Source organism: Lutra lutra, chromosome 10 (assembly GCF_902655055.1).
Source record: "Lutra lutra chromosome 10, mLutLut1.2, whole genome shotgun sequence".
NCBI lineage: Eukaryota > Metazoa > Chordata > Mammalia > Carnivora > Mustelidae > Lutra > Lutra lutra.
In genome coordinates this window covers 103,901,606-103,929,238 of record NC_062287.1, presented here as the reverse complement: position 1 = coordinate 103,929,238, position 27,633 = coordinate 103,901,606, and the positions used below count along the sequence as shown (strand labels likewise).

The following is a 27,633-nucleotide window of genomic DNA, read 5'->3' as shown; positions in this document are numbered from 1 at the left end:
TTAAATGTGAATTACTCCTTCAAACACAGAAAGTTCTGATATAGCATTAATATTCATTGCCATTTTATTTTAATTAAGGACAAATCCTTTGCGTGTTCTGCATGCCCTTTTTTTTCTGCTGAGTGAATAAGGTAGCAACTATACTTGAGAACATAGGTTGGAGGAGACTATATTGTTTTTCCTTATTTTGGTTCCATAATTAGGAGCAGTGTGGCATTTGGGTAGATTTTGCCCGTTAGTCAGAGTCTTCAGATTGCTGTTGGTCTTTTGTGTAACATGAGGTAGAATTTAAAGGACTATCTTCTTGGTATGAAGTTGAGCAAATTGAAGTGTCTTTCTGAACATCTTGTTCTGAATTTATATCAGATGCAGAAGTGAACTGTGTGTCTTGTACTGAGCTTTGGCGGGAGGAACTACACTTAAAATCTGGCTTTTTGTCTTCCGACTGCAGGTTGTATAGGTTTTGATTCTCATGGTTCATGCTTGTTGGTTTGTTGTCTCTTGTTTGCATGGTATCTATCTGCATATCTTCTTTTTGGGTATCTGTGGATTTACGGTCTTGTTGGTTATCTTGATCCTGACTGTCTTGAAATGGAATGCTTTGTAATTGTTGTCGAGTTATGGCGTGCACAGCTTGGACTTCTTGTTGTAGAGCGGTCTGCTTTAGGGATTCTTCCTCTACTAGATCTTGGGTTTGCTGGATTTGAGATTCCCACTTTAGGGAATGTGGCATTTCTAATTGTACTTCCTGCACTTTCCAATCTTTGCTTCTCCAGCCTTGAACTCTTGAACTCCAATCTTGGGACTTTTGGTCTAAAAATTGCCAGCCTTGGTATTTCTGGATTTGGAATTGTCCATCTTGATGTAGCTGCTCTTTGACTTGCAGGTCTTCAGCTTGCTGCGTGTGTTTCACAAGGGATTGTCCCTTATAAACCTGTAGAGCTCTTTCTTGTCTATCTTTGTATTGTTTTTTCAGGGATTGCTTCTCTTTGTCCTGTTGATCTTCATCTTGTCCATATGGGGATAGTTGCTTTTGGGGTTGTTCCCATAGGACCAGCTGGCCCTCAGATTGCTGATCTGGGTATTGTTTGTCTTGCTTAACTTGGATTTGCTTATCTGTGGAGTGCCTCTTTGGGGATAGCCAGCCCTTGATGTGCTCATCTAGGGATTTCCTTTTTGGGGATTCTTGGCCTTGAATTTGTGGGTCTGGGGATTTCTGTTTTGCATATTGCAAGGCTTTGTCTTGCTGCTCTAAATTCTGTGACTTTGGAGGTTGTGAATTTTTGTTTTGCCAGTCTAAGGCTTGCCAATTTGAGGATTTCCTGCTGTGGAATTCCTCCTTGGATTTCCATTCTTGGGTCAATAACTTGACTTCTGATTGCATGTCTTGATATGCTACCTGCATAAATTGCTGATTTTGTTGTTGAAGGGACTGCTGATCTAAGCGTTGAATATTAGAGGACTGTACAGCATGGAATGTTGGAGCTTCAAATAGCACGACTTGTGCTGGCAGAGCTGGTACTTGGGAAATCAGATCTTGGTTAGTTATGCCTTGGGCTGGTGCATATGGGGATAGCATGTCTTGGGGTGCCATGTTTTTAGATGGTGTATCTTGGTATGGTGGATTCCGGTATGATATGTCTTGGTATACTACCTTCTGAGATGGGAGGTCTAGGGATTGTGCATCTTGGGATGGTATGTCTTGGTATGGCATGTCTTCTGATGTCAGGCCATGAGGCTGTGTGACATAGGGTTTTGGGGCTTGTACTGGCAGAGCTTGGGGTAGCAAATCTTTGGGTGGTAAAGCCTGGAGTTTTTTAGAGTAGGATGGAAAAACTTGGATTGGTGAAGCTGAGGACTGCAGCAATTGGGTTTGCTTTTTTGGGGGTTGTGGGACAGCAGATTTTAGGTATTCATCTTTCAGTTTTCCAGTGTATGGAATATTTTCTGTGGGCTTCTTCTCCTCTGTGAGAGGCAAAACTTTCAGTTTAGTTTGTTCTTCTTGAAGTTGTGAAGGTGGAGGGTTATTTTTATGTTGTTCGTCTAGCACAGATGCAGAAGATGTATAGTAAACATTGCTGCCTCTCCTTGAATGTCGAAAGACTAAAGGATTTCTTGAGATTCTTAACTTGAAGAAAGCATAGCCTCCAATGAAAACAGGTTGCTTGTTTGTTGTTGTTATATCAGTAGAAGACTGTTCTTGAAGCTCAAATTGTATTGTAGCATTTTCTTCAGGGGCAGATATTTCACTATCTTGAGTAATATCCGAAGGCAAGAAAAATACAATCTATAAAACCAAGGGGTAGGGAAAACATTAATGTAACAACCAACTTTTGATGTTCTTTTCTTCTTGTTCACAAATGATTTTTCATCTCTGCCTTAAGGTAGCACACAGAACATAACATCTACACAAGGAGTCAGAAAACGAATACCATTACCAGCACTGCCTTTGTCATCAACTCATTGGTTTTATTTTGAACAAGTCATCACCCACCACTATCTCAAATATTGAAAAGGGGGAATTTGATTAAGATTGCCTAAAATATTCTTCCCATACTTAATATTATAAAGCATCTCAAAAATTTAAAATTATCTACTTGGTATTGATATAATCAGTTAAAAAAAAAGATTTATTTATTTATTTCAGTGAGAGAAAGAGCAGTAGGGAGGGGCAGCGGATGAAGGAGAGAAAAACTCAAGCAGACTCTGCATTGAATGTGGAATCCAAAGCGGGGCTCAGTCTCAAGGTCTGACCTTGAAATCAGACCTGAACTGAAACCAAGAGTCCAATGCTTAACTGACTGTGCCACCCAGGTGTCTTCATACATTCAGTTTTATAATGATTTACTGCCCACCTACTAGATGAACAAGATACTGGAGATAAAAAAAATTGGATGTAGGTTTTGTCTATTAGGTGTTCACAATGGATAGGTATACCAAGATATAAATAGATAGCAATACAATTTAGCAAATGTTATTATAGAAATCGGTATTAAGTGCTTTATGGGATTGAAGAAGGTGACCTAAATTTGAGTGCCAGGAAATGCCTCATTAAGGAGCGGTATTTGATCCATGTCTTGATGGATGAGTAGGAAATTCCTTAGGCAAAAAGGTCAGATGAAGCAAGATAAAAATAGAAATCCAGGTAGAAAGAAACAGTGGGTAACAAAACACCAGGTTATGATGCAGCATTGTGTCATGGCAGATGGTAAGCAGTTAGATATTGTTAGATTGCATGCTAGGCGCTATAAATTGAATGTTTGTGTCCCTCCAGATTTGTATGTTGAAACCTAATCTCCAATGTGATGGTATTTAGAGGTAGGCTCTTTGGGAGGGAGATTAGATTATGGGGCTGGGGCCTTTGTAAATGGAATTAGTGCCCTTGTAAGAGGACCCCAAAGAGCTCCCTTGCCCCATACTATCTTCAAGGACACAGTGAGATTACCAGTTATGAACCAGGACTCTGACTATATCAGTTTTGATCTTGGACTTCGCAGGTTTCAGAACTATGAGTAATAAATATTTGTTGTTTAAGGCCTTCTATCTTTGGTATAGCAGCCCGAATGAACTAAGGCATAAATAGATACCAAGAAGTGGGAGTGCTTCTGTAACAAATATCTAAAATGTAGAAGCAGATTTGGAACTGGATAATGTTTGGAAACTGGAAGAGTTTGGAGGTGCATACCAGAAAAAGCTTATATTGCTGTGAATGGACCATTAAGGGCAATTGTGGTGAGGGCCCAGGAAGAAAAAAGGAGAGCCAGAGAAATAAAATATCAGCCTTCTTAGAGAATATCTAAGTAATCCTGAATGAAATGTTGGTGGAAATATGAAAGATAAAGGTCTTTCTGATGAGATCTCAGACAGAAATGAGGACTATGTTATTAGAAACTAGAAGAAAAGAGATCTTGGCTATAAAGTGGCAAAGAACTTGGCAGAATTATATTTGTGTTCCAGTGTTTTATGGAAGGTAAAACTTGTAATAGTGAATAAAGTGATGAAATTTCATGTAGCAAATGATATTACTAATAATGAATAATAAGTATTTTATGAAATAAATAATGAAATTTAGCTGAAGCTATTTCTAAACAGTGCTGAATGTGAGACTTATCTCCTTCAGAGAGCTAATAGTAAAATGTGAGAAGAGAGAAATTACTTAAAAATGGAATTGTTAAGCAAAAAGGAAACAGGACTTAATTTTTTGGAAGATTCCCAGTTTAACCATACTGCAGAAAATGAGAGCACTAAGAGTCTGACCAAGTGACTTGTTTGATGAAGAAATTAGTATAGATCAGCCATCTCAACAATAGCCAGAACCTGTTCTCCAAAACTATGCAAGAATGACACCAAAGGTGATTCAGAGAGCATCAGGGCCGCCACTCCTATCATGCGCCCAGAGTAAAGGGCCTTGGGAGAAGAATGGTTTTTAAGGATAAGACTACCTCTCTGGTTTCAAGCTAAGCCAGGATGCCCCTTCTCAGTGTCTCTGAGGTGGGTCACTGCAGAGAGCTGCTGCATGACTGCAACCAGCTGAGCCATGGGATCATGACCACCTCCACTGAGATTTCAAAAGACAGTGCTTCCCCAACAGAGCCATGGGTTTGGGACCCCAACCCAGAAGAGCTACAGGCATGGGACTCCTGCCCAGGAGAGCCACAGGGCCCAGGCAGAGAGCTGCTGCAGGGGTAGAGCTCAGGTGAAGAGTTACTGTGGTGCCTTCACACTGAGCCACTGGGAAGATGTCACTCCCCAGTGAGCTTGGAAGTCAGAGCATTGAGCCAAAGAGGATTATTCTTGCCTTAAGGTTTGTTTTGCCCTGTTAGGTTTTAGACATAAGTGGGACTTGAACTTTTATTTTTTAAATTAAAAAAAAAATTTTTTTTTTGCTATTTCTCCCTTTTGGAAGAATACACCATTGTATTTTGGAAGTTTAGTGTCATAACATGTTTGGTTTCATAGGTACACAGCTAGAGGGAAATTTGCTTCAGGATGGATCATATGTTCAGTCTTACCCCTATCTGATTTAGATGATACTTATATGAGACTTTGGACCTGACTTTAAAGTTAGTGCTGATAAAAGATAAAACTTGTGGGCCTATTGGGATGGAAATAATATATAAATAATATATGAAAATGACATGAATTTTGGGATTGGGAAGGGATGGAATACTATAGATTGAATGTGTTCCTCCTAAATTTGTAAGTTGAACTTAATCCCCAGCGTGATGGTATTTGGAGGTGGGGCCTTTGGGAGGTGATTAGATCATGAGGGTGAAGCCCTTATGAATGGAATTAGTAAGAAACCCAGACAGTGCCCTTTCCCTTCCTTCCATGTGAAGACACAGTGAGAAGATGGCATCTATGAACCAAGAAGTGGGCACCCACCAGGCTCTGAATCTACTAGCACTCTGATCTTGGACTTCCAGCCTCCAGAACTTGGAGAAATTTTTGTTATTCAAGCTACCTAGTCCGTGGTATTTTTGTTATAGCAACATGAATGTACCAAGACCCTAGGCCAGGAAATTTGAGCTTTCCTCTACAGACAAGTGAGATCTATGGACATTTTTTAAACAACTAAATGACAGCAGCTGATACTATCTTTAGCCAATGCTTCCCATTCTTTCCATTTTTCTTTTTTCTTTTTTTTTTTTTTTTGAGAGCAGTTGACATTACAGACCAATCTACTGAGTCCTGTCAGCCTGTGCCCTTTCTAAGGTCATCCACAGAGTCAGAATAGACTACTTGTTCTATTTGATGAAGTGATTGGAATTCTGAGTGATTAAATGACCTAATTATGGTTGCCTATTTGATTGATGGCTGGTCTAAAATGAATCTTCATGTTCTCTTATACTACACATTGTCATTCCCACTTTCTAATTGGTTCACATCTATATTTTATCACCATTGGAAGGGTATTTATGTGATACATTTTTACTCATCCTCAAACTTTTGTTTCATTTGAATAGTAATTTTTTTCACTTGTTAAAAGATTTAGAAGCATGAATTATAAGTTCTTTAACTTTATTCAAGATTTTACGTGTATAACTTTAAATGTACTCATCAGTGATTACCAGGTGCTGGATAAGTTTCCAAAGTCGTCTCAAGTAATACTTATAATATTCCTATGAGGTTATTTGAGAGAACTGAGTTCAGCCAGTGTAGGAGTCATATACTACAGTTGAATTCTGGATCCTGTGCTTTTCTCACCAACTAATCTATCCTAATTTCTAATACATGCTTCTTTATAATAACCACTTCACGGAACTTATTCCAGGGTGGCTATCACTGAAGATTATATAAAATAATGCTTTGGGCATGGTGATTGGCATGGAGAACTTAATCCATAAATATTAAGAGTTCCCATTCCCTTTCCTCTTTTTGAGTTCAGAGTGCATATTACATAGTACCTTTGTATTCTCTGCTGTACTTTGCACATTGCTATGCCATTAAAAAGTCCTTTTTGTGGAATTAAATTGAGTAGTTATTCAGTGTGAATAATATGTTTTAATATTTCTCCTAAAGGGTTTCATACTCTCCTGTGGTTGTATCAAGAAAAGAACAACACATCAAATACCTGGGCTCAGATAATGTTATAAAAATGCAAGCTTGAGATGAAAAATGATAAAAGTTGATGCTCATTGATGATAAAAAAAAAGTTTGCTACAAATGAGGATAAATTTAGATTATGAAAACCCTATAGGTAACATCATATTTAAGGGTAAAATGTAAAACTTTCAATCTATGGTTTTGAACACAGAAAGATTGGCTATACTCAGCATTTTAAAAAAATTGTATTAGAGGCTCTACACAGTGCAAAAGTCAAGAAAAGTAAGGAATAAAATTTGCAGATAAAAATGTTTTCATTTACCAGTATAACCATTGTCTACTTAGAAAATTCTAGGAAATCTATATAAATGCTACTAGAATTCATAAGTTTATTAAAGTCTTAGTATGCGCTGGTATATAAAAATAAATTGCATTTCTATATGTAGAAATAGATATTAGGAAAATAAAGTTTTAAAATACATGTACAATAGCAAGAAAAAACATGAAATACTTAGGGATAAATTTAACAAAATATGAAAACTACAATATATTGCCGAGAGAAATGAAAGGAGATGTAAGAAAATGTAGACGTATTCTATGACATGGGCAGGCAGACTAAATATTACTAATAAATAAATTTTTCCTAAATCATTTATAAGTTTAGTGAAACTCCAATCAAAAGCCTAACAACATTTTTTTAGGAATTGATAAACTAGTTCTAAAACTTATATGGAAATCTATAGGATGTGGGCTAGCCAAAAATTATTTTGAAAACAACAAATTTAGAAGATTGATACTATCTGATTTTAAGAATTATTCTAGGGGAACCTCAGAGAAGAAAGCAGAAAAGGAAGGTCCTGGAATCTGTCTGTTCAGAGACAACAATTGTTCTGGTAGAAGCGTTCTGAAATAACTATTTTGCAACTCTGGATTCTTGCAGCTTCCAGAAGAAAGCTTGGCTGGTAGATTCATGGCTTTTGTCTGTCAGTTTAAACCTTCAGCAAGTTAGTGACTACTTATCTCCCACTCCAAGCCCCTGACAGGCAGCTGGGAGGTGGCAACCCATGCTGCTGGAGCCAGGGTAGGCAATTAGGGTCATGTTTTCCAAATATCAGGTTTTCTGTATTCTTACTGTGGATTGCTGCTTCTGATCACTGATATGTAGGCACAGAGGCTAGATGCCATTATTTCAACCCATATTGGCTGAAACAGCTTGTAGAGGAAATTATTCAACTTCCAACTATTTTTGCTTGGGTTTTTTGGTTAATTTTGTTTTCTTGATATTTAAAAACAATGGTATTTATGGGAGAATGTAGAAACCCACCATGCATCCCCAGAAAATGGTGCAGGCTCAGAAAAGACCTGAGAAGACCTGGAGCTTTCCTCTCAGGATTATCTCTGGCACAGAGATGTTTTACAACAATAAAAACAAACAAGCAAAACCACCCAGCAAAACTCTAAGGCAGATGGATAATCTGATTTCCAGAGTTAACACATTATAAGATTCAAATAATGACTTTTCAATAAAAGAAATCCCAAGGTTTACAAAGAATCAGGAAAGTATGGTCTATTCAGTGGAACAAAACTAATGAACATAAACATACCCAAGAAAGCCCAGACTTTGTGCTTACTAGACAAAGACTTTCAAACAACTATAATAAGGATGCTAAAAGGGCTAAAGGAAGTCATAGGAAAATGATGTATAAACAAAATGAGAATATCAATAAGGAGATATAAATTATAAAACAGAACTCAAAGGAATTTCTGGAGCCAAAAAGTACAATAAAATATACACTAAGGGGTTCCAAAACAGATTTGAGGGAGCAGAAGAAATAACCAATGAACTTGAAGATAGAACAATTGAAATTATTGAGGAATTATTGAGGAACAGAATAAGAATTTACAAAAATGAACAGAGCCCAATCGTCTTGCTATAAGGCATATAGAAAACAAAAAATGGTAGAAGTTCTTCTTTGCTAGTATTTACTTTAAATATGAAAGGTTTAAACTCTCCAGTCAAGAGACAGGGATTGGCTAAATGGATTAAAAACAAAACAAAACAAAACAAAACAGTTCAGTTATATACTGTGTACAAGAGACTCACTGTAGATCCAAAGGCACAAAGAGATTGAAAGTGAAATTATTGAAAAATTATTTGATGCAAATAGCACCAAAGGAAAGCTTGGGGAGGGGCTATACTAATATCAGATAAACTTTAAACCAAAAAAATTATAGGAGACAATGAAGGACTTTATATATTAATAAAGGTTTCAGTAGAAGATGAGGACATAACAATTATAAACTTTTACACATCTGATAACAGACCCTCAAAATATATGAAGCAAAATTGGTAAAATGGAAGAGAGAAATAGATGATAAGTAAAGAAACAGAGGGCTAAACAACACAGTAAATCAATTAGACTTGACAGAACATTCCAACCAACAACAGCAAAAAGCACATTCACGTGGGACATTCTTCAGGATAGACTACATATTATGCCACAGAACAAGTCTCGATAGATTTAAAAGATACTGCACAAAGTACCTCTACTTTGTGTCCATACCTTTTCTGTCCATACCTGGATGAAGATAGAAACTAATAATACAAGGAAAACTGAAAAATTCACAAACATTAAAGAAGAATTAGTACTATTCCTTCTCTTAATGCTGCTAAAAAACTGAAGAGGAGGGAAAAATTTCCAATTCATTCTATGAGGCTGACTTTACTCTGATACCAAAGCCAGATAAAGACATTGCAAGGATAGAAAATCGTCAATGTTCCTATCAAAATTCCAACAGCCTTTTTCTCAAAAACAGCAAAATCATTTCTCAAATTATATGGAATTCCAGAGGGCCCAAGTGGTCAAAAAACATCTTGAAAAAGAATAATGTTGAAAGAATCACACTTCCCAACTTTGTAACTTAATCCCAACTACAGTAAATAAGACAGCATGGTACTGGCATAAAGGCAGACATATTGACTAATAGAGTCAAATACAGAGTCAAGAAATAAATTCTTATGTATGGTAGATGGATTTTTTAAAAAGATTTATTTATTTGAGGGAGAGAAAGAATTTATGGGAAGGGGCAGAGGCAGAGGGAGAGAGAATCCCAAGCAGATTCTGCCCTGAGCATGGATCCTGACACAGAGCTCAGGCCCATGACCCCAAGATCATGACCTGAGCTGAAACCAAGAGTCAGATGCTCAAATGACTGTGCCACCTCATAGACAGATTTTTAACGAGAGTGCTAAGACCATTCAGTGGGGGAAAGGATAGTTTCAACAAATAATGCTAGAAAACCATATATCCACATGCAAAAAATGAGTTTAGAGCCTTGCCTTGCACCATATATAAAATTGAACTCAAAATGGATCAAAAAATCTAGTGCTAAAAGTAGCCAAATCTACAAAACTCATAGAAAATACTGAGGGAATTCTTCGTGACATTGGATTTGGCAGTGATTTCATGGATATGACCCTAAAAGCACAGACAACAAAAGAAACAAGTAGTAATTGAACCTCATCAAAATTAGAACCGTTGTGCATCAGAGAATGCTGCCAAGAACAGGAAAAGACCTTAGAGAATGTCATTAGAAAATGACAGAAGATATTTACAAATCCTATATCGACTAAGGTGTTAATATCTAGAATATAAAAAGAACTCCTACAGTTCAACAACAACAACAAAACAACCCAATTAAAAATGTGCAAAGGAATATAATAAACATTTCTCCAGAGAAGATACACAATCAATAGGTACATGAACAGATGCTCAACATCACAATTTCTGGGAAATTCGAATCAAAATCATGATGAGCTGTCTACCACCGCATACCCATTAAGATGGTTATTATAATGAAAAGAAAGGAAATAACAAATGTTCATGAGGATGTGGAGAAATTGGAACCCTTGTGCACTGCTGATGGGAATGTAAAATGATGCAGCCATTGTCAAAACGGTTTTGCAGTTTCTCCAAAAGTTAAATACAGAACTACCACATGACTCAGGAATTACACTCTTAGATATGTATCCAAAATAATTGACTAGAACAGATATTTGTACACCAGTATTCCTACCGGCATTATTCACAATAGCCAAATGGTACAAAAAAGCGGTGTCCATCAATAGTTGAAGCTAGACAAAATGTGAAATATACACAAAATGGACTACTGTTCATCTATGAAAGGAATGAAATTTTGATAGATGAATATGAATGAACCTGAAAAACATTATGTTTAGTAAAGTAAAACAGATACAGAAGGATAAGTATTATATGATTCCACTTTTATGAATTATTTGAATAATCAGTAGATAATGGAAAGTAGATGGAGAGACATAAAATAGACTAGAAGCTACCAGGGGCTGGAAGGAGGAGAAAAGGGGCATAATGTTTATGGGCACAGAGTTTGTATTGGGATAATGGAAAAGTTTGGGCATAGGTAGTGGTGACAGTTACACATCATTCTGAATATATTTAATGCCACTGGATTGTATACTTAACAAATGGCTAAAATGATAACTAGTATGTTATGTATATTTTACCACAATAAAAAAAGGTTACTATACTAAAGCTGCAGAAATTAGGACAGTGTGGAATATGTGGAAGAATAGACATATAGATCAATGGGACAAGGTAGCATCTACAAGAGACCTATAAATAAGAGATCAGTTGATTTTCAGCCAAGGTGCCAAGGTAATGGGGGAAACCAATGCATTTTCAACAAATAGCATTGGCACAGCTGGGTATCTCCATGGTGGGGGGTTGCATGAACGTCTTACCTCACTGCTGCATAGCATGTAAAAGTTAACTTGAAATCTGTTATAGACCTAAACACAAAAGCTAATTCTACAAGAAAATAGAGAAGAAAATCTTTACAATCTTGGTATAGACAAAGCTTTGTTAAAACACAAAAAGGACTAATCATAAAAGAAAATAAATCATAAATTGGACTTCAACAAATTTGTTATTTGAAAGAAACTATTAAGAAAATAAAAAGGCAAACCAAGGATGGGAAAAATGTTAGCAATACACATATCTCAAAAAAGGACTTTTATTAAGAATCATTTAAGTTCTGGGGCGCCTGGGTGGCTCAGTGGGTTAAGCCTCTGCCTTCGGCTCAGGTCATGATCTCAGGATCCTGGGATCGAGCCCCGCATCGGGCTCTCTGCTCAGCAGGGAGCCTGCTTCCTCCTCTCTCTCTGCCTGCCTCTCTGCCTGCTTGTGATCTCTCTCTGTCAAATAAATAAATAAAATCTTTAAAAAAAAAAGAATCATTTAAGTTCTTATAACTCAATAAGATAATGTAATAAAAGTTGGCTAACGATTTGAACACACATCTCCAAAAAAAAAAAAAAAGAGATATACAAATGGACAATAAACACAAAAATAGTCATTGACATTTGTCGTCAGGGAAATGCAAGTTAAAACTACAATGAGATTTCACTATATGCCCACTAGAAAAGCAAAGTTACTAATATAACTGGCAATTCCAAGTGTCGGTACTGTCTACGGCCATACCACCCTGTACGCGCCCGATCTCGTCCAATTGTCGGTACTTATATAGAGCAACCTGGCAGGGAGAAAAGGAGCTATATCTGAACAGAGATGACTGGATAGCAGAGAAGACTGGAAAAAGAAATGTGGTTATCTCAAAAGGTAGAGTGAACCAGCAATGTTATATACCTCTCATATATTTGCTGATAAGAATGCAAAATGATACAGCCGCTTTGGAGAACTGTTTTACATTTTCTTACAAAGTTAAACGTCCCCTTGCCATCAGACCTAGCAACCAAATCCAAGATATGATGCTCCAAGAGAAATGAAACCACATGTCTACACAAAGACATGAACTCAAGTGTTCATGGCAACCAAGTGCCCATCAGGAAGTACATGGATAAACAAATTGTGGCGTGCCCTCACGTAAAAGGAACACAGTATTGATACATGCAACATCATGAGTGAAGCTCATAAATGTGTTGCTTGGTGAAAGGAGCCCAGACACAAAAAAAGAGGACTTATTTATAATCCATGTATATGAATTTGAAAAAGTAAAAACTAATCAAGACAGAGATACTGGGGCGCCTGGGTGGCTCAGTGGGTTAAAGCCTCTGCTTTCGGTTCAGGTCATGGTCTCAGGGTCCTGGGATTGAGCCCCGCATTGGGCTCTCTACTCAGCAGAGAGCCTGCTTCCTCCTCTCTCTCTGCCTGCCTCTCTGCCTATTTGTGATCTCTGTCAAATAAATAAATAAAATCTTTAAAGAAAAAAAAAAGAGATACTGACTGTGAAGAGGTTCCGGAGAATCTTTTGGAGTGATAGGAATGCACTAAATATTTTTTTAAGATTTATTTATTTATTGGAAAGAGAGAGAGAGAGAGCACAAGCAAGGGAACAGCAGAGGGAGAGGGAGAAAGAAGCTCCCCGATGACCAGAGAGCCCGATGTGGGGCTGGATCCCAGGACCCAGAGATCATGACCAGAGCTGAAGGCAGACGCTCAATCAACTGATCCACCCCAGTGTCCCAGGAATTCACTATCTTGATGATGATGGTAGCAAAACAAGGGTTTATAATTTGTCTTAACTTCTTGAATTAGGTATTCTTTTTTTTTAAGATGTTATTTATTTATTTGACAGACAGAGATCACAAGCAGGCAGAGAGGCAGGCAGAGAGAGAGGAAGGGAAGCAGGCTCCCCACTGAGCAGAGAGCCCAATGTGGGGCTCAATCCCAGGACCCTGGGATCATGACCTGAGCCAAAGGCAGAGGCTTAACCCACTGAGCCACCCAGGTGCCCCTTGAATTAGGTATCCTTAAAATGGGTGCATTATACTGTTAGTAAACTATACTTCTATAAAATTAATGTAAAAAAGATGCTGTGAAGTGTGTAAACCTGGCGATTCGCAGACCTGTACCCCTGGGGATAAAAATATATGTTTATTAAAAATAAAATTAAAAAAAAAACCCACCTAACACAGGGTGTGGAACTGTTTTTTGGGATTTAGAGAACAGGTTCTGGAGCCTCTTTATTTTAGTCAGAATCCTGATGTTCTGTGACACCGGAGAGGGTGCTCTTTGTGCTTTAGTTCTTTCATAGGTCAAATAGGGAGTCTTGATAGGTTTGATAAGTATCGCTGTTAAATGTTTTTCTTTTCTGCTTCCGCTCTGATGAGGGGATTGTCTCACACACCCTTATGGCCTAGGAATAAGTTCTCCATGACATAGTAATATAGGTTACCATTAAGTCTGTTTCTCCTCATTTATTTTGCCAGGGAGATAAGGAGCTGTGTCTAAACAGACTACCAGATATCGTAGAGGGCAGGAAAAAGAAGCATCATTATCTCCAAGTGTGGAATGAGCCATCAATGTTAAGCTTTTCTCTCCTTGACCCTCTTCACCTTAGAAGTTCTAGTTCAGCATCTGAGACTACTGCTCTGGCAATTAACAGACCAGAGGTCATCTTGCAGCATCCCAGCAGGAACCCATTCTTCTAACAACACTGAACGCACCTCATCAGAGTTTGTCCAGCACTTGCTTCTGAAGGAGGCGATAGTCACCGCGATGCTGAGCTCCACTACGCTGATGATCAGTAAGACCGACAAGATTCCCTGCAAGTTATGAGGACGGCGTTTGGAATGAAAGCTGTATCATTTTAAAGATATAAGCCAAAGACTATTTATACTGTATGACCAGCTGGGGGAAAACCCACATTTTATATGCTCCCATAGCCATCAATGATTGAACAATCTTCATCTTATGTCTTTTTGATAAGCAGAGGTAACAAACTCCAGTGCTTATAGGAGCCAGGCAACCATCCCAACTGAGTGGAACAGTTAGGAGGGGAGACAGTAGAGAGTAAGGGTATTCCTAGAATGTGTCCTTTAATCAGTTCTGAGCAGTGGGTAACCACGTGGGAACATGGGCCCCGTGGTGTTTATTTTTCTTTCCTAACAAAGCTGTATATGCATACTTTTAATGTGAAATTTTCCAGCTATTCATTGACTTGTGTGAACCAAAGAGAACATATCTGCATGCTGGATATAGCCCACAGATGGCTGTTTTGCACACTCTGCTTTAAGTTAAGAGCTAGATCAAAAAGCAGGGTAAGAAGTAGCATGGTGTCCAGAAAGCTTGGTCTGGGAGCACTGTAAGAACTGGGTGCAGTCAGGCCGCACTTAACCTGGTCAAGTAATGGGGTCTGTCTGAACCTTGATCTCGCTGCAATACATTCAGGGGCTTGGGTATTCTCCCATTTGTTGGTAAAACTGAAATGTATGAAGTGTCTACTATAAATTTGCTGTTGGGGAAGATAGACCCACCCCTGGTCATTGTGGAACTTAGATCATAACAAGGGAGGCAGACAGTGGAAAATAATTAGACAATTATTTACTTAACTAAGTTGTGATAAATGCCATAAAAACGTATTGGGAACTACACCCTACTATAATGGGAGATCCCAACAAGCCTGCACTGGGAGGGGTAGAGGGCAATCAGGAAGGACTTCTGAGGTTCAAGAACAAGGAGGAGTTTTAATTGGTGGGGGGGGGGGGTGTGGAAAAGGGTAGGAACCAGGCCGGAAAACATTGGAAGCAAGAGAAAGCTGGTCTTATGGTCCTGGGACAGTGGGTATTTAACACATTAAGGAATTTGAGGAAGTACCGGATGTGAGGAATAAGAAAGATAAAGACCTGGAACAGTGTTGGAAAGGTAGACTAGGTAGGTGTTACAGGGTCTTGTAAGCCTTTTAAGATTTGGATTTTAGGGCGCCTGGGTGGTTCAGTGGGTTAAAACCTCTGCCTTCGGCTCAGGTCATGATCCCAGGGTTCTGGGATCGAGCCCCACATCGGGCTCTCTGCTCAGGGGGGGGCCTGCTTCCCTTCCTCTCTCTCTCCCTGCCTCTCTGCCTACTTGTGATCTCTGTCAAATAAATAAATAAAATCTTAAAAAAAAAAAAGATTTGGATTTTAATTCTGTGTTTCACACATTAAGTGACTTTCACAGAAAGTCACTGTGTAATATGCTCAGACTTGCACTTTTAAATGATGGCTTTGGTCATGGTGTAGACAGTGGATTGGTCTTTGAGACAGAGGTCCATTCAGGAGATGTCTAGAGCCCACTGTTCTGGCTTTTTTTTTTTTTTTTTTAAGTTTATTTGTGACATTTAAATTACACCAAGGAATAGTGACGTCATACACGTTAGATTTTGGAACAGATTCTCCCTGATTATATATACAGAAACTAATCCTGCAGTTGCCATCCGAGCAGAGTCAAAAATCTGGACATTTAACACTTTCAGTGTACAGTTTCTTCCTGATACATACTAACATAATGTACAGTAGTGGTCTCCTGTCCACTAGATAAGAGTAAGGGATTATAATGCTCTATGTCTTGGCCCAATTAGGACAGTATTATGTTCCTCATATAGTTTTCTGGCTTTCCTTAGTAACTTTTTTTGAGTCTAATTCTGGAATTTATCTCAGAATATATGAGCATTCTTTAGGCTTGCCTTTATGGATGATTATAAGGATTAAATAAGAACTCGTATCCAGGAACTGGTAGCTCTTTTCTCTTTCCTTCTTTTTTGGGGGAGACATTTCCTGTGATTCTTTTTCACTTCCATCCAAACAGGTCAAATCTCATTAACATTTTAGGAACAAAGCCTTCAAGATGTGGCTGACAGAAATAAAATGAAAGCCAGGATTTCATTGGGGAAGTAAAGGGCAAGGCCTTTTGGAGTCCTTGACATTCATAAAAATGATGTCATTGAATGCTTACTAGATAAATACTGAAAACTACACCTACAGTTGTGTTTCCTGGCAATAATGATACATCTTGTCTGCTGTAATGAATAAAATTGCTACATTTGTGCAAAATAACTTATGTTCTAAAATTATTAGAATACTTTATTAAGTGGCTCAAACACCTGCTCCCACTATATTTTGTTTTTAGTATTAATTGGGTAAGCTTTATTTTTTTAGGATTTTATTTATTTATTTGAGAGAGAGAGAGATCGTGTGAAAGAGGGCACAAGCTGGGGGAAGGACCAAAGGAGAGGAAGAGGCAGACTCCCCCCTGATCATAGAGACCCATGCGATGCTGGGTTTGATAGCAATTCACTGAGATCATGACCTTAGCCAAAGGCAGCCGCTTAACCAACTAAGGCAACCAGGCACCCCAGTTGGGTAAACTTTTTAGATCATTTTGTCCTCACTAATTCTTTAAAGATAAAATTTAATCCAATCTATGTCAGTACTAATGGTAATAACCAAAACCTATTGACTGTTTACACTGTGACAGGCAGTGTTCTAATTTAAGTAATCCTCATGACAACCCAATGCAGGACATATTCTTAACATCTTCATTTTCCACAAAAGAAAACTGGGGCTCAGAGAACTTACAAAAGTCAGATTCAGATCCTGAATCACAATATAGTTCTCAACAGTCAGCTCAAATGCTAACTCAGCTTCCATTATTGGAATCAAAATTAATGAATTGATGTATCGTGAACATAGTTCAAATAAGATTGTACAGATTCACGTTACAGAGTAGGACCACTTACATTGAAAAGAACTCTACCTATGACACATATTCCTTCGAGGGAAGGCATCTGACAATATTTGTGTTGATATCTGTAGCTGATAATGGTTAGAGTAATGCCAGCCACTGCAACCAAGGAACTGATGACATTCATGGCCATGACACCTTGTCCCTGAAAAATAGTTTTTAAAATAATATTAAAATAAATAAAACCCAACCCAAACCAAAAATACCTTATAAGAAATTCTTAGTGCCTTTGTCTTTCCAGATACTCCTCAGGGATGAATTCCTTTGTCAAGTCAGTATGCCTGAAAAGCATGATAAGCTAAATCCTGATTCATTGAATTCAGAATAGAAACTAAGTTTTAGAATGAGCTAGGAAGACAAGAATGAGAACAGGTAGAGAAGAAGGAGTGCTCTATGGCTAATGCTAAAGAAAACATTCACTCTGTCCTATTGCATGGTCTTTCATAATCTACAAGCAAAATGGTGTGTCAGGAAATATCTTCGCCTTATAATTAGACCTGATTTTGAGTCCTATTAAACTAGGACCTTGTACAAGGTAACTTAATCCCTTGGAAATCTCAATTTTTACCCTCAAAAAAATGAGAATAATGTCACTAATTTATCCACTTATTCACTTATTTTAACAAGTGTTTAGTGTGCCCCAACTATGTATCCAGCACTGCCTTAGGCCATAGACACAAAGATCGACACAGTAGATGAGGTCCTGTCTTTGTGTGGCCTGCATTCATTCTCCCAGGGATTTGAACAGTAACCAACCAAATCACTGACATATTTATGGATTGCAACAAATTTAGACTGGGGTTTAGTGATTTCCTTGATTTCAGTGTCTCAACATGTAAGTTATGAAAAGTCCTGATTGCCCCACTACTATATAATATATATTATATATTGTATATATGATATACATATTATATTATTTTACATATATATACATTTTACACACTATTTTACATATATATTTTATATATATTTGTATATAAATATATATATTTTTTACATGTCATTCATATATATTATATGTGTGTATATATATGTAATAAGACACCCCTCCCCCCTTTCCTGGCCTTCCTTTAAAGGAAAAGAAAATGCCAGGAAGGGGGAACTGTCTTATTCATACCTACTCCCAGCACTGCTATTGCTTTTTTATTTTTTTTTTAATTTTTAAAATTATTTTTATTAACATATAGTGTGTTGTTTGCCCCAGAGGTAGAGGTCTGTGAATTGTCATGCTATTGCTTTTTTAAAGGAAAAACAAAGAAAAGCCTCATATCTCAATTCAGTAGATCTTTACTCTTCTTGATTTATGTATGCCTGTTGTCATGGGCAAGGCAGTGGTGCATTTACAGAGCCTGTCCTGTACAGGAGCAGCTGTGGCTTAGTGTGGCAGGACTTGGAAGTATACCTATGACTTCATGCTTAGCCCATGCCCTGGTCTTTACTACACACAGGCATTTTTGGTAGAAAATGCACAGGGACATACAAATGTTCTGTTTCTATCAATCTTCAGTCTTTCACTCTTTCTGGGCTCTGTTCTGGCTCCCATAGGACATTTAATGGACGAAAATTTCTAAGTAAGGAATCCCCCATGTGCTTTTGGCTTTATGGTCTACAAAAAATATCCCAGCCTTTGTCTCATCTGATCCTCATTATGGCTTTGTGATATAGACAGATCACTGCTTATCCCCACATGACAGCTGAATAAGATTCAGAGACTAAGTGATTGTGAGTAATCCTGCAGTTGGTGGAAGATCTGGGAAATGCCGGATCTTCTGATGCCCAAAATTCAGTGTTCTTGCACCATGTTTTCCTGCCTGCCTTCGTCTGTGCAGCTCTCAGTGAGTGGGGGATGGGTCTGCCTATCCTTAGTTTATTCCTGAGCTCTGAAGGGAATTGATATGGCGGGAAGAACAGCATCTGGACCTATCTGCATTGTATTTATTTCTACAGGTAGAGAGAGATGGTGGCTTTCATGCTCTCAGAACTTTCCTATGGTCCATCACTATCCCTAGAGGAAAGTGGCAAAGGATCATAAAAACACAGTTAAAATGGTTTTAAAAGAACCCTTACATCTCCAGAGCCTTAAAAAAATGAGTTGTTAGAAAGGAGTACAAATGTCAAGTATCTTTTATACATAATATCTTTTTTTAAAAAGATTTTGTTTAGTGCTCCCTTCGGCAGCACATATACAAAAAAGATTTTGTTTATTTGAGAGAGAGCAGAGTGAGAAAGAGCACGGGCAGGGGTGAGGGGCAGAGGGAGAGGGAAACGCAGACTCCCCACTGAGCAGGAAACCCAATGCAGGGCTTGATCCCAGGACCCTGAAATCACAACAAGAGCCAAAGGCAGACACTTAAGCCCCTGAGCCACCCAGGCACTCCTATATGTAATATCTTATTAAATTCTCAGAATAACCCTTTGAAGTAGGCACTTTAGGTACTTTTCCCTCTAAGTTGACACAGGAATGAGTGTTAGCCTTGATTCCATCCCAGAATGATCTGGCATCAATGTCAGACTCTTTCCTTCAGACTTTGGGCAGGTCCCAAAGAAAATCTGTAGGTAGGGGTGAGGGGCAGGGAGATTAGAGCAATCCTGGGACTGTTTTTGGTTAGAGTAGAGTTTCTCAAACTTGGCACTACAGACATTTTGGGCTAGATCATTTATTTTTTGTAATGATAGACTTTTCTGTGCATTTTAGGATGTTTAGGCACATTCCTGACTTCTACGCTTGGGTAACAATAGTACCCTGCAACCCAGTTGTGACAACTAAAAATGTCTTCGGATACTGTCAGATATTTCTGGGGGAGGAGGCAAAATTATTCCCAGTTAAGAACCATTGAGTTAGAGGAATGTAGACTGGTTTCCAACAAATAAATCTCTCACATTACTTGACCAGGGAAATGGTAACTAGTAGAAGGGTGAAGGCTGATGGCAACCCTGACAAATAGTGTCCTGAACTGCAAATTTGGTGTCTAAAGATTTTCCTGGGAGATCCTTTCTTACTAAAGAATTTATATACAAAGATGATGTAAAGCAAGTAGAAGGTCATAAATTACAAAGAAGTCACAAAAGTAACTTACCTGGCATTTTCCCTTATCATTTGTTCCTGTGATAAGGCATCCTGTAATAACATACTGTTAAGAAGAAAAGATATAAAAGTTAACAGGTGATGTCCTTGACTCTCTTACAATATAATCTCCAAATTATATTGTAATATCGCATATTGTAATTTCCTTTGGAGATTCTATTGTAGTCTATATGCCTGTGACTTCCCTTGACTGTATAGTCTTTCAACCTGAGCATCAAGGAGGAAGAATAGTAGGCACTGATATAAGATGAAATATTGTGTTGGGCATAAGCAGCACTGAATAACACCCCTTTTGCCAGGGTCAGCTGGAAGAGTCAGGCTCCTTAACGTCCCAGACATACCACCCAGATGTTTTGCCTGGCTGGGCTCTAAACAGGAAGATAATTCTGGGCTCTGGGCCTGGTGGAGAGAAGGGACAGGTGAGCTGTGTCTGCTCTAGCTGATGGAGGGAGAATTCCTCATGCCACTTCTTTATCTGGAACGTAAAGAGTCTACCTATCTATGGACCCTCAGGGTGCTCTTATATCTTGGCTCATGGTAATCCTCATCAAAATATCCAACATTTTTCACAGAACTAGAACAAATAATACAGAAGTACTGAATTTGTTTGGAGCCACAAAAGACCCTGAACAGCCAAAGCAATCTTGAGAAAGAAAAACAAGCTGGAGGTATCACAGTTCCAGATTTGAAGATATCATACTGAGTTGCAGTAATCAAAACAGTATGGTACTGGCACAAAAATAGACATAAAGATCATAGAGAGCTCAGAAAGAAACTTATAATTATAGGTTCAGTTAATCTGTGACAAAAAAGGGAAGAATAAATAATGGGGAAAAGACAGCCTCTTCAATGAATGATGCTGGGAAAACTGGACAGCTACATGTAAAAAAGAATGAAACTGGACCACTTTCTTTAGCACCATATACAAAAATAAACTCAAAATGGATTAAACACCTAAACCTGAAACTATATATAAAAATCTTAGAAGGAAACATAGGCAGTAATTCTTCTGACATTGGCCATAGAAACATTTTTCTGGATCTGTCTCCTAAGGCAAGGGTTTAACAAAAGCAAAAATAAAATTATTGGGATTACCTCAAAATAAAAGCTTTTGCACAGTGAAGGAAGCCATCAACAAGATTTTAAAAGATAACCTACTGAATGGGAGAAGAGTTTTGCAAATGACATATCCATTAAGGGGTTAATATCCAAAATATATAAAGAATTTACACAACTCAACACCAAAAAAAAAAAAAAAAAAGCAAACAATGTGATTAAAAAATGGGCTGAGGACCTGAATAGACATTTTCCCAAAGAAGACATACACATGGCCAACAGACACATGAAAAGAGCAAATCAAAACCATAATTGGGATATCACCTTACACCTGTTAAGATGACTAAAATAAAAAAGATAAGAAATAACAAGTCTTGATGAGAATGTGGAGAAAAAGGAACTCTCATGTAATGCCACCGTGGAAAATAGTATGGAGGTTCTTAAAAAAATTAAAAATAGAAAAACTGTATGATCTAGTAATTCCACCATTGATTATTTATCCAAGGAAAACAAGAAACGCTAATTCAAAATATATATATATGCACCCCTATGTTTATTGCAGCATTATTTAAAACCACCAAGATATGGAAGCAATCTAAGTGTCCATTGATAGATAAATTGATAAGGAAGATGTGGTATATAGTGGAATATTACACAGTATTGAAAAGGATGAGTTTGTGCCATTTGAGACAATGGTTGGATGGAACTAGAAAGTATGATGAGTGAAATAAGTGAAATAAGTCACACGGAAAAAGACAGATACAATGTGACTTCACTCATATGTGGAATCTAAAAAAATATGAATGAACAAACAAAAAGCAGATTCAGACCTATAAATACAGAGAACAGACAGTTGCCAGAGGGGTGGGGGTGGGGGAATGGAGAAAATGGGTGAAAAGGAGAGGGAAAAACAGGCTTTGGTTATGGAATGAATAAGTCATAGGAGTAAATGACACAGCACAAGGCATATAGTCAATGGTACTGAGTTAGAGATGTATGGTGATGGATGGTAGCTACACTTATGGTAAGCATAGCATAATGTATAAACTTGTCAAATCACTCTGTTGTACACCTGAAACTAATGTAACATTGTGTGTCAACTACATTCAAGTAAGAATTATTATCTACTCTCAAACGCCAATTCTGTATTTGCAAAGGAGAAAATTGGATATTTGCCCGTCTGATCTCCCATTGGTAGTAAGGAGCAGATGACTTATCCTACACACAGGGCTTTGGAAACTTTTAAACACTGCACACCTAGAAGCATCACTGTTGTGATGCTGGTAGTGCAATGACCAGATGGAGTGACTCCTCTTGCCAAGAAGGGACTGGCTATCTGGTCTCCTTGGGGACCACATTCCTAGGATTCATTATCCCAGGACCTGAGGCAGCTCAAACCAGTCTTGATTGTAATTTGTCAAAAGCTCCTGAGAATACTCACAACAAGTGCTCCCCAAAACGGATATCCTGTGAGGAAAATGAGGGGAAATTTCTGGGAGAAACTGATGTAATTAAATGCAAATATAGTTCCGACGCCCAAAATGATCAGTGCCAGGAGGATCTGGATAGCCTGTGAGGAAAGAAATGGGTCCATGAGATCACAAGTGCCCCAGCCTCTTTGGACTCTTCTAGGTTCCTGGGGCATCCTGCTATTTTTATGTCACACCTCCCTCCACATGAACGCCTTCCTCTTCCGTGTGCCAATGGCCTTGAGATTTGCAAAAAGTCTGCTGTCTCTTTCCTCATCATGCTTACCTGGGTCCTTCACATTCCTCACTCTCATCCTTCCCTACCTATTATATCCCCTCTATTGCTAATTTACCTTGCACCAGATTTAACTATAAACCTGACCTACTTGCAAGCTTCTTCAGGGTGGCCTGCAAACTATTCACCCTTAACTTTTTTCCCTTCTGTAGCTCCAGCATCCTATTATTACCACCCCCCACCGCACATATTTTCCACATTCAGTATATGCTTTTGGAGTTAAGGCTCAAGTCCCCTTCTCTCAAAGTCTGAAGTTTACTGATCTAGAGTGTAGAAGCTGGGGTGAGCTCTCTGTCTCATCTGCTCTTTGGGCAAGGGCTTGTCTAGAGGTGAGACTAATCCAGTGAGTTCATCAGCCTGTTAGGAGTCTGCACTGTGGTGGTCTTGGGGTTGGCAGCTCTTCTCAGGACAGAGCTTCTCCTCAAGCACTCTGGGTTTTCCCCAGGCCACAGCTGTGGAGCACTGTACCACAGGTTGTGTATTTTCCTTTTGTACCAGGGATGGAGGCTGTGTGTACAGCCCTCCTCTGGGTATATTTATGATTGAAAATTTTTTTGTCTACCTCGTGGCTCTCTATGGAGCTTTGAATATAATTTTCAAAGAACTCCCAATGCCAATGACAGCCCAAAGGGGAAGTTTAACCTCTCAAGGGGTGGCTTTTAGCTCCACGGGAGGTGTTACCTCACCCTGAGGTCACTGCCTCAGTAAAATATTTGGAAAAATTACACCAGTTTTCTGCATCCTCTCTGCTAGGATTCAGAGAGCAGTACTAACTCCTCATGAAACATGCCCAGGATTTCCTCAGTATTAGGAAGTTATAGCCAAACTGTGGAAGGAGCCCAGATGTCCATCAACAGCTGAATGGGTAAAGAAGATGTGGTCTATATCTACAATAGAATATTACTCAGCCATAAAAAGGATGAAATTTACATTGATGTGGTTGGAACTGGGTGGTATTATGCTAAGCAAAATAAGTCAATCAGAGAAAGACAATTAGATGGTTTCAATTATATGTAGAGCATAAGAAACAGAGCAGAGGATCATAGAGGAAGGGAGGGAAAAGTCAATGGGAAGAAATCAAAGAGCGGGAAAAACCATAAGAAACTCTTAAGTACAGGAAACAAACTGAGGGTTGTTGGAGGGGAGGTAGGTGGGGGGACGGCATAACTGGATGGTGGGCATTAAGGAGGGCAGGTGATGAGAAGAGCACTGAGTGTTATGTGCAGTTGATTAACTTAATTCTACATCTAAAACTAATGATGTACTATATGTTAGCTAATTGAATTTAAATTAAAAAAAAAAGAAAGATGCTTTCTAAATAAATAAATAAATACTCTATTTCCCAGAGTTCCATAAGCCCCCAGAAGCATCTCTAAGGCATGCTTATAAATAAGACATTTCTAAGGCAAACTGTGGGCATTTTCTAAGCAGAATATTTATTTCTCTTGTTTATCAAAATCTAGGGAAATGGAATTATTGGCTACATATTGGCTCTTCTACTGAAGATCGAGTTATTTGTACAAGCAAGTTACTTAGAGGTTTTTATGATTAATCAAGAAGGAAACATTACAGAAAGGTGAGAGAAAAGAAGGGGAATCAAGTCCCTCCCTGAAAAAGCATCCATATGGTCACACCTGGAAAAATAGCTTCTTTTCTCCCTTCCAGGAAAACCAATGGATGGGAGAGGACTTACCCCTAAGACTTTTGGTTCTCCCTTCAGGAAATCCAACAGTGAGGCATGAGGTCTGTAGGGAAATGCAGTTAGTACTTTATCATTTGGTTGTACAGTGATGACATGGGCCGATCTTTTGACCTCGGATGATGACTCCATGTTTCAATGGTAGAATTCTATTAAAAGAGTGAGTGATTGAACATTGCAGCGAAAATCATGGTCTTCCATCAGTTTCACATGGAGTCCTTAGCAATGAGCCTTTGTGACTGCTCTCCTCACTCCTAGAACCACAGAATCACAGTCATTGAGTCATAGAGTCTTAGAATTCTAGAGCATATCCAGGCCCTAGATCCAGGTGAAGGATAGTCCAGTTTTCCAGAAGACCAACTTCCTTGTCAGTTTGATTACAAGCAAAATGTACAAAAATAAATAGATGATGTATATGAAAACAAATCCCAGTACCCGTGTTCAAGAGTGCTTTGTTTTAATATCTAGTAAACAGTTCTATCCTTTTAACAATTCTATAGTCCCAAAACTGAGGTACAGAAAGACAACATTGCCCAAGGTAACATACTAAGGGATTGGGAAAGGAGCCAAACTCCACCTGTCTTAGCTCTCAAATTTGTGTTTCTTCCACCCTCTTTCAAAAGGAGTTTTCCACTTGTAGTTGATGAGTTGTCTCATTTGCTGTTTGATCCTATTCCTTCATAGTATAAAAATCCATATTTAAGGAGGTATAGGGCTGGATGTAATTGCCACTTTATGAGAGCATATTTTAGCTTTCAGAAAGACAGGTAAAGCTAATTCTGCTCAAAGTCTTCCTGATTTCAAACTACACAAGTACGGTAAAAAGAACAAAAAGTTCCTTTTGGAATTTTGCTTCCCACATTTAATCCTTTATAATCCTGTATTTGTTAAGATTTTAACTATTAAACCACAACGGTAAATGGTTTCACAAATCCAAAAAAAAATTATATGCACAAATGTTCTCTTGAGTAATTCCTAGTTTGTGGCAACCATGCCTAGCAGGGTTTCTCAGCCTCAGCCCTGCTGGCATTTGGAGTCTGCTAATTCTTTGCCCCAAGGAGTTGTTCTGTGCATTGTAGGATATTTGGCAAGATGCTACTACCATATCCCCAGTTGTGACAGCCAAAATTGTCTGCAGACATTGCCAAATGTCCCTTGGGGGTGGGGTGGGGCAAAATCATTTCAGGTTGAGAACCACTTCTGGAGAGAAATAATTGCAGACTGTTCTCTCTTATTTATTTATTTATTTATTTATTTATTTATTTTTTCTGATAGAATGACTCTTTGTTTTCACAACCTGGGTACATATTTCTCAGTACAACATTTTCCTACCAACATTTATTCAAGTAAATTTTAATTCATGTACCCAAAGCACAAGGCAACCTTTCAAACAAAACCAAGTGTGGGACCAGTCTGTATTTAAATTGTAAGCAGAACTGATAGATCATCAGAATCCTGTGAAGTTATGAAAAGCATGTTGGGTCCAAAAAGGGGAAGTGCCCCCAGGATGGCTCTGACTCAGACTACAGCCATGTACTGCCAAAAAAAAGCCAACCGCTGTGATTACGTGGCATTGAAGGAATCACAGGATTTTAAGTGTTTTTATAGCCTGACATGTTAATTTACTATTCACACGTAGATATTTTATTGCCTTTTACTTATATTTTGGGAAATCGGATGGGAGTTTGGGTTGACTGAAAGCATTGGTTTTTCCCTTAGAATGCTGGGAAAGAGCTGTCTTCACGCAGCATACCTGGTTTTTAGGAAGGAATAAGTGATATGCAGCAGGAGACACTTCAAATTTCATTGCCTTGGTTTTTTCAAAAATGCATCTCATTTTATTATTTCAACTTAGTTATAGTTGTCAGCTTCAGCTCTCTGCCCCTGCTTCTGACTTTTAAGCTTCTTAAAGGTGAGTTGTCTCACATCAGCCCACAGACTCAGACCAGAAGGAACTAGGCTATTCCATGGAAAGGCAAAATGACAGGATCTGTGTAGGACAGCTACAAGCAGGGAGATACACTTTGGGTCGAAATGGCATTCCCTCTCGCTTTCCACCAGCAGAAGGCCACTCAGCATGTGACAGATAACACTTAGCATGTGCCGATGCTGCTTTAAATAAAACGAGATATTTACTCCCTCACTAAATTCCTCCTTCTGCTTATGCTATCACATCCATTTTATTTTAATTTTTAAAAAAGATTTTATTTATTCATTTGATGAAGAGAGAGAGAGCACAAGTAGGCAGAGAGGCAGGCAGAGAGAGAGGAGGAAGCAGGCTCCCCGCCGAGCAGAGAGCCCAGTGTGGGACTCAATCCCAGTACCCTGGGATCATGACCTGAGCTGAAGGCAGAGGCTTAACCCACTGAGCCACCCATGTGCCCCTATCACATCCATTTTAAAGAAGAGGTAACTGAGGTCCAATGTTACTGCTGGTAAGGGTTGAAGCCAAAATCTGAGCTTGGCCTTCCCCCCTTTCATTTTCTATGCAATAATCTAGTGTCTATTCGTTTTTTGTTTTTTTTTTTTAATTGTTATTATCTACCACAAATTTTTAGGAGCTCAGAACAACACACATTTATCATCTTATGATTTTCATGGATTGGGAGTTGAGGCATAGCCTGGTTGGGTACCTCTGTTCAGGGTCTCACAGGGATGCCTACAAAGTGTCAGACAGCATGTATTTTCATCTCGAAGCTCAAGTGGGGAAAAACCCACTTGCAAGGGCAGTCAGATAATTGACAGAATCTATTTCCTTGTGCTTGTATGACGCAGGGCCCTGGGTTTTGCCAGCTGAATGCCCTGTTCCTCTTTTTCTCAACATAACTGCTTACATCAGGCCAACAGGAGAATCCTTCACCCCCGTTGGTTAAGATGGAGGAAGGATGGAGAGTTTGTAATAAGGATTTGAGTATGTGTGGCTC

General features: G+C 38.6%; 2 protein-coding genes across 2 annotated transcripts in view; one reads left to right on the top strand and one right to left on the bottom strand.

Annotated features, from left to right (window-relative positions):
* LOC125078668 (membrane-spanning 4-domains subfamily A member 4A-like) overlaps window positions 1–27,633 on the top strand; it is a 210,631-nt gene that overhangs the window by 104,098 nt on the left and 78,900 nt on the right. The gene's annotated exons all lie outside the window — the stretch shown is intronic.
* On the bottom strand, window positions 51–24,967 carry MS4A14 (membrane spanning 4-domains A14). The gene is made up of 6 exons (XM_047691672.1): window positions 24,704–24,967; window positions 22,688–22,816; window positions 20,183–20,236; window positions 17,101–17,250; window positions 14,051–14,149; window positions 51–2,287 (listed from the first exon to the last, which is right to left on the bottom strand). The coding sequence occupies exons 1-6, from the start codon at window positions 24,839–24,841 to the stop codon at window positions 236–238; spliced, it is 2,622 nt and encodes an 873-aa protein (XP_047547628.1). The 5' UTR covers window positions 24,842–24,967; the 3' UTR covers window positions 51–235.